Here is a 7,340-nt window from a genome sequence, read left to right as displayed (position 1 = left end):
TCATGAAAACAAACCCGGCTTTCCCCAAGCGGAAGGGGGGGGGGGGGTTAAGCCTGGAGGATGAGCCTGTGAAGGGTGGCGGACAAAGGTCTGACAGTGTGCTAGAGGGTCTGTGCTCTCCTCCCAAGGGGGAGAGGAACCTCAGCGGGCAACATGTTTGGAAGGGGAGCTGAGTCATCTGAACCCAGGTTTAGGGGTCTGAGCGAGGGCTGTGACCATCCCCAGCCTTGTGTGGCCCCAGGCGTGGAGGTAACTAATTGTCTGGTTTTATTATTGGTAAGGCACTTCTGAGAGGCCACAGGGGGAAGGTGAGCTGCTCACTGTGGCTGTGGCCCCTGCCCTGGGGGCCAGCGGTCCACTCACCCCATGGGCCAGCTGGTAGGTCTGGTTGAACTTCCACATCTCCTCCAGCACCAGGGCCACAGCCTCCGGGCTGGGCACCTCACCATGGAACTCGATGCCCATCAGATTGGCCATTCGGTGCAGGAGCCCTGGTACCTGTTGCAGCTGCTGGCGTGCATGTTCCACACGGCATGTCCAGGCGTGGTCGATGAGGAAGATGCTGCAGGCATGGGCTACACATGAGTCACCAAGCAGCCACGGCAATAAGGGGAAAGAGGGACAGAGGCAGAGAGAAGAGGCCCAGGACTGTGGCTGGGACCAGGTGCCTTTCAGGTGCCTCAGAAATCTTTCTGAGACTCGGTTTCCCCAGCACCACAGTTACATAGTTAGGGAGTTCAGGAGCCTCGTTCTGATGCCACTGCTCTGCCATTAACTCAGTGTGGCCCTGAGCAGGATCTTCTCCCTCTTGGAGTGCTAAAGCAGGGCAACAGGACCCTCCTTTTCCACCCTCCAGGTGGAGATGAGCGTCCTATGAAACCAAGGTCCAACAGGCCAGTCACGATGACGGCAAGTGCTCAGGGAAAGTGTTAGAGCCTGGTTTCCAGGTGCTGGGGACAGGCTCACACTGCCACTCTGCTCTATGCACACTTGGCACCAACAGGCATTCAGCAAAGGCAGAGGCTGCATATTCCAGGGGCGGCAGCAGGCAGGTAATCGAGGAGCTACAGCGCAGCACACACACGCACACCTAGGACCCCTGGACCCACCAAGGCCTCTCTGTGGTGGAGGCTTCAAGTCCTCCAGGTGCCTGCAGCCTCCACAACTGCCACAAAACCATGGTGGTTGGGGTACCCTCTCAACCCTGGCCACTGACAGGGTGGCCACCCCAGTAATCCATGCCACCTACAAAATGAAAGGAACAGCAAAGGTTCCAGTCCCCAGCTCCAGGTCAAGAATATCTCACTGTGCTTAGTTTCCTGGTTTGACGCTTTTAATGGGTGGCTTCTTCCTGCTCTTGCTTTCAGAGGTGCTGACGACACAATGCAGTGCAGAGCACTGTGTAGTCACTTGGGGATGACCAAGAGCACGTGACGAGGGTGCCATCCCCAGGTAGTGTGGAGTGAATGGGACAGAGAGCAGAGGGCCTGAAATGAACTCTTGGGTGGGTTTGTGATGGTTAGTGTTGTGAATCTAACAGAATCTATCATCTGGGAATGGGCCTCTGGATGTGCCTGTGGGGGACTATCTTGACTATGAGAATTGAAGTGTGAAGAGCCAGTTTAATTGTGAGCAGTTGTGGGGAGGGGCAGGAGATTCAGGGTGCAGAAAATGCAGAAAGCCAGTCTGTGGGTGTGAGGTGACCAGCTGCTCCAGGCCCCTCGCTGACTTTCCCACAATGGACCGTATCTTGAACTGTGAGCCTGAATAAACCCTTTCTCCCTCTAAGACCCTTTTCCCTTAAATTGCTTTTTGTCGTATCATAGTGACGGGAAAAGTAACCAAGACAGATTCCAGTCCAGGGTTCCATGCCAGCCCTGCCCTAGCCTGGTTGAGGAGTGGAATGAGATTGGGCTGAGAGAGGCTTGCCTCTGGGATGAAGTCACTCCAGGTTGGATCTGTGTGAATGCTGGGCGGGGCACTGCTCTGTCTTTAGCAGAGTGGCCTACCGGTGAAGGGGGAGGGAAAAGCTTAGAAGAAGACTCAGTGAAACTCAGGCCGGCTAGTTGCTTAAGGCCCCAACAAAGCCTTTGACAGAGGGGCCCACAGGCCTGCCCTGGTCCTTGGTCCTGGGAGACTCAGAAGTCCTGAGTCTAATCTGGCCTCTGGGCAACACCAGGCCCGCTTTAGGTATCCGGCCCTCCTGACGGCTGGAACCCTTCTCCAGAATTCAGCAGGCCTAGGGGAACACAGGTCCTTAGCGAAGGTGGGCTTAGGGGCAGGCTACACTCTAGCCAGATAGACAATCTCATATAAGTTTCCCCCCTGGGTCTGATTCCCTCTCAGGAAAACCAGGAGCCATAGTACCCCAACGGTGGAACTGTCAGGACATTGAAGTCACAGAGCATGATTCTCAGGGGACTGTCGACAGCACCAATGAAGCCAGGTGGAACGATGTCGGCCACCCACACGTCACAGCAAAGAGAGCCTGGGTGAAAATCTAAAATGAAGCCAGACCCCTCAGGTCCCAATGCCCAGCCTTGGGTCGGAGCTGCTGGGGTCCTACCTGTTGGGGTCGTTGGCCTGGAGCCCACTCTCACTGGTCACAATGACCTTGTAGCACAGTCCGCCCCCGGGGTTGGGCTGCTTCCTCTGACCTTCCCCGGCAGCCTCTTCCTCTGCTTCTTCTACCTCCTCTACTTGCATTATCCCAAACATTTCCCCAGCATCGAAAACCTAGGGCCAGAGCACAAGGAGCAGGGGTGTGGGTGGGAGGACCTCCCCTCACCCCTTCACACAGGCCGTAAGGATGAGAACTGTGGAGCAGGACCTGTGTACTACACAAGCTCTTGGCAGGAGAACTGAGACCTCTGGGCACATGCCAGGGTCCTAATCTGGATCACTCCCTCCTGTGCTGTCATCCACAGGACACCACGCTTCAGAAAAGGCACTGGGTGTCCATGGTGGAATTACCTGTAGTTTAGATCTCTTGTTTTACATGGGAAATGAGACCTCAAAGGCAGAGGGTGGCCCTAGTGGCCCTGGAAAGGAGTAGGGAGTCAGGATCGTGGTAGGCAGGGAGCATACTCTGACTTCCCTCTCACCAGAGCTACCCTAAAACCACGAAGCTGAGGAAACCCACAGGAGCCTCCCGACACCAGCACCAGCAGCAAGCATGGCCCAAGGGGGCCAGGGCAATTCTCAGGGCAGAGTATGAACAGTAAGAGCCTTGGTCCTTGGGTTTCCCAGCCCAGGGACAAGTCAGAGCCAAGGGCAGGTGGTGAAGCAAGCAAGTCTGCCTCTTCTCCCATGTTCCCTCCCAGCTCTGGCCATTCACACTGTACACCTGCCACGAGGCAGCAAGGTGTGTGTGGGGGGGACATGCGCGCGCTCTGGAAATCCACCTGTATGGTTGGAATCTTGGCTTTGCCATGTCCTATATTATGTGACCTTGAACAAGTTACTCAGCTACACTATGACTCAGTTTCCCCATCTGTACATCAGAGGATCTCAGAGGTTGTTAGAATAAGAGCAATGGTCCCGGGAGCACCATGAGTCACTTCTCTGAGACTCAGTTTCCTCACTTGTGAAAGTGGTCATCACCCACTTTCTGTAATCGCTGCAGGAATTAGATAAAATGGGACCTAACAGGGCTGGTTCCTCCCTGAACTGCCACCACTCTGGAGCAGCTGAAAGCCAGCGACCTATTCAGGCACTAACAAGCTTCCTGTGGCCAGAAGGACAGGGCTCTCTGGTGATGTGAGGATAAAGATGAATCATCTGTGATCTTGCCTGGAGCTGACAGCTGAGGAAGGGCTAGATCTGGGGAAGGCTCTGCAGTCTGGGAAGTCTGGGAAAGAGTTCTGGAGAAGGCAAAACCCATAGCTTTAGGATGCAGGCCAGGATGGGTGGGAAAGGCCCAGGAGAGCTGGTGAGATGGCTGGTGGGGTAAAGGCACCTGTTACTAAGCCTGATGACCTAAGTTCGAAGAAGAGAATCAACTTCCAAATGACTCTCTGACTTCCACACATGCACGCACATACACACACATACTAAATAAACACTATAAGAATTTTGAAAGAGCAGGGGGAGGAGGTTGTCATCATCCAGGGTGGAGACTGACAGGCCGACCAGAAGGTAAGGGGAGGTCTGTACTTTGGGGAAAACTCCCTGGTGAAGAATGAGCATGGCGCCTAAGACAAGACCTCCTTTGGCCCCTGCAACAGCTGGGGGCGGGGGGGGTAGGGGGCTGCCTTGCTCTCAATTAAGATGTGGGTGCTGGAACCCACAACCCAGACATCACCGGTCCTCCAACCCCCCGCCTTCCACCTCAGACCTTCTGGGGAACAAGCAGGCCTAAACTCAAGCCTGGCTTGGCTTCTCCTCTGCTGTGCCGTGGAGTGACACCTCCCCAGAACTCCTAGGGAGACAGAGCCAGTAGGAGTGACTGCAGCTGGGAGGAGCTGGCACTTGTTTTTAGAAACACTTCCTGTCTTTTCTGTGGCACTGATCCAAGGTAGGTATCAGGGGTGACCAGCTGGTAGGGGAGGGCGGCTCTCTGCAGGCAGGTGCCCCTGCTTACTCACTACTCTCCCTGGGCCTGGTAGCAGGTCTCACTCTGAAACAAGGACTTCAGGTCTGTATCTGACACTGTGGTGACTCAGCTCTGCCTTGAATGGCTCAGGAGGGCCTGGGGAGGGGGGTGGGAAACAATGGCTGTCCCTGAATTGGCCATAAACAGCCAGGTGAGAAGGGACAGGAAGGGACCCTCTATGTTCTGGGCACTGGCTAAAGCTTACTTTTCCTGTCATCTCCCAACCTCCCCAGTCCCAAGGGAACCAAGAACTTGTGTCTCTCCAGCTCTGCTTTTCATATGAGAACAAAGTTCAGATGTGGAGTGACCCGCTTGAGTGACTGTCTACTGCCCCTGGAAGCTAGCTGGGTGGGACCCCAGGGCACTCCAGACCTGTGTTCCTTTTAACCACAGGGGCACTAACAAACAAGGGTCCAATTCCACCTCAGCATTAGGCTTGGGATGGAGACAAGTCTGTAAAAAGTGGTGACACAAGGGAGGGCCAATCACGTTATCCAGTTACAAAACACACCCTTCTGTAAAGGAGGTCCATCAAGGTATCTTTCCTTAAGCCAAGTACAGCTGCCCCTTGATCTATGGTGGGGTTCTGTGCCCTGACCATACTCAAAGTGCAAAAGGCATTTAATACCCTAACCTACCACAGACTACAGCAACACTGGTCACTTTTCCCTCTCTCCATACTGACTAACAGTTGTAGCCCAGACACTGCCCAGGATCATCTACGTTGTATCACTAGCCTAGGAAGAGAGCAAACTTCAAACTCTGAAGTGCAGTAGTTCCACTGAATGCCCCAACCCTGGGGCATGCATTCTGTCAACCTAACAACGAGCTGTATCCCAGCCCCATCTAAGTTTTAAGCAGGAAGTATCTGGTCCATCAAGGAATACAGTGTGGAACTGGCAGAAAGTGGGGGGGAGGAGAGACACACACACACACACACACACACACACACACACACACACAGAGACTAGTCCGCAGCCAAGCTCAGGGGACGCCTAGCTCCTGGCTCCCGCTGGTCCCCTGCAGCCTTAGGTGGTCTCACCTGGGAGTGTCCTGAAGGGGGACCAAAGGCCCTCTCCGTCCAGTACTGCAGCTGCTGTTTTTAAGCATCAACAGTCAAGCCTCAGTTCTCAGTAGGAGCTAGACCCCGGGGCAAGCCCAGGTCAGAGCCTCAAATGGGGACCACAAGAAACTTTAAACCCCTTCCACCTCCCTTTAGCATTTCTTCTCCATCTCCCAGGGCGCGTGCACAGCAGGAGCCAAGCACACGCTCCCGGGAGGTTCCCACAGCGCTGCAGGATGCGGACCCGGAGCACCTCTGATCCCCGAGTCCCATCGCTGCCCTGAACCCCCAGGAGGCTCCGCATCCCCGCGCGCCCGCGGCTCCCGCACCTCGTGCTCCAGCTTGTGCAGCAGGCGGCCCCACAGCCGCTCCGGGACGCCCGAGGCGCGCAGCGCGGGGCCGTGCACCGCCGCGAACTCTGCCAGGGCCTGCGCGCTCGGGTCCTCGGTGCGGCGCCCCGGGCCGCAGCGCTCCAGGCCCGCCTCCACCTCCATGGTGCCCCGGCCGCGGTCTGCACCCTGCGCCGCCCGCCCACGTCCACGCCTGGGAGCGCCCCAGTGTGCGCAGGCGCGCGGGGGCGGGTCTTTTCCCATTCATTCCGGGACCGCCGCGAGGGATGCCGGGAGAGATGGCTAGAGCGTCCCACGTGGTCAGAACCGGAAGAGGTTGTTCCGAAGGGGCAGGTGGGGCTGGGCTGGGGGCTGGTGGAGGAGTGGTCCTCATCCACCAGCTACGTATTACATATACATTTAAATATATATTTAATGCATATATTTACATTTTAAAAAATTTTACGTGTATGGGTGTATTGCCTGCATGGATGTAAGTGCGCCCTTGTCATGCAATACCTGTGGAGGTCAGAAAAGAGCATCAGATTCCCCTGGAGTTGGAGTCACAGATGGTTGTTAACCACCATGTGGGTCTTGGGAATTGAACCCGTATCCTCTGCCACTGAGCCATCTCTCCAGCCCCTGTGTGAAGCTTCTAAATTGGATTCTGTCCTCTGGTTTTATGGGGGGGCACGAGGGATGGATGGGGGGCATTTTCATAGTCTGTGTTGTTATAAGACACGTTTGTATCCACACTGTAGAAAGGACTCAGTGGACACATGCCATGACACAGTTAACATGCACACACTAATAGTATTCTGTGTTATGAGACACATTTGTACTCCACACTGTAGAAAGGGCTCAGTGGACACATGCCATTACACAGTTAACATGCACACACTAATAGTAGTTGGTTTGCTCTAAGTTGACCCTCTGACTCTGGAGATGGACAAGGTTAATACCAGCAGACACTAGCTAGATTGGTGTTTTAAGAAGTGCCTGACAGGTGGAGCTCTGTGAGTTCTAGGCTAGCCTGGTCTACATAGGGAGGTCCAGGTCAGCCAGGAGTGAGACCCTGTTTTGAAACAATAACAGAAATCCTGCCTTCCATTTCATCTCCATCAGCAAGTTATTTGGAGTGGGGGATGGGGGAGAGGAGCAGGGTGACAATCATAGAGGTAGGTGGTCACCTACTCTCTCTCTCTCTCTCTCTCTCTCTCTCTCTCTCCTTCCTTCTTCCTTTCTTCCTTTTTTTCTTTCTTGACATGGACTCACTCTGTAGCCCTGACTGTCCTGGAACTCACTATGTAGACCAGGCTGACCTTGAACTCACAGAGATCCTCCTGCCTCTGCC

The 7,340-nt window shown here is 54.9% G+C and overlaps 1 protein-coding gene across 2 annotated transcripts in view; it reads right to left on the bottom strand.

The window, feature by feature from the left end:
• The window catches only part of Ttll12 (tubulin tyrosine ligase like 12), an 18,532-nt gene extending 12,325 nt beyond the window's left edge, over positions 1-6,207 (bottom strand). For both annotated transcript variants that reach the window (XM_008844733.2, XM_029569151.1), the window contains exons 1-3: positions 5,987-6,207; positions 2,567-2,736; positions 364-562 (exon numbers count right to left, since the gene is read on the bottom strand). In XM_008844733.2, the coding sequence (XP_008842955.1) occupies positions 364-562; positions 2,567-2,736; positions 5,987-6,151 (534 nt within the window). In that variant the 5' untranslated portion in view covers positions 6,152-6,207. The remainder of the gene's footprint in view (positions 1-363; positions 563-2,566; positions 2,737-5,986) is intronic.
• Positions 6,208-7,340: the final 1,133 nt, after the last annotated feature.

Source organism: Nannospalax galili, unplaced genomic scaffold (assembly GCF_000622305.1).
Source record: "Nannospalax galili isolate Female #2095 unplaced genomic scaffold, S.galili_v1.0 scaffold180, whole genome shotgun sequence".
Classification (NCBI taxonomy): Eukaryota; Metazoa; Chordata; class Mammalia; order Rodentia; family Spalacidae; genus Nannospalax; species Nannospalax galili.
The sequence above is the reverse complement of the archived record's forward strand: the minus strand, read 5'-3'. Positions and strand labels throughout refer to the sequence as shown.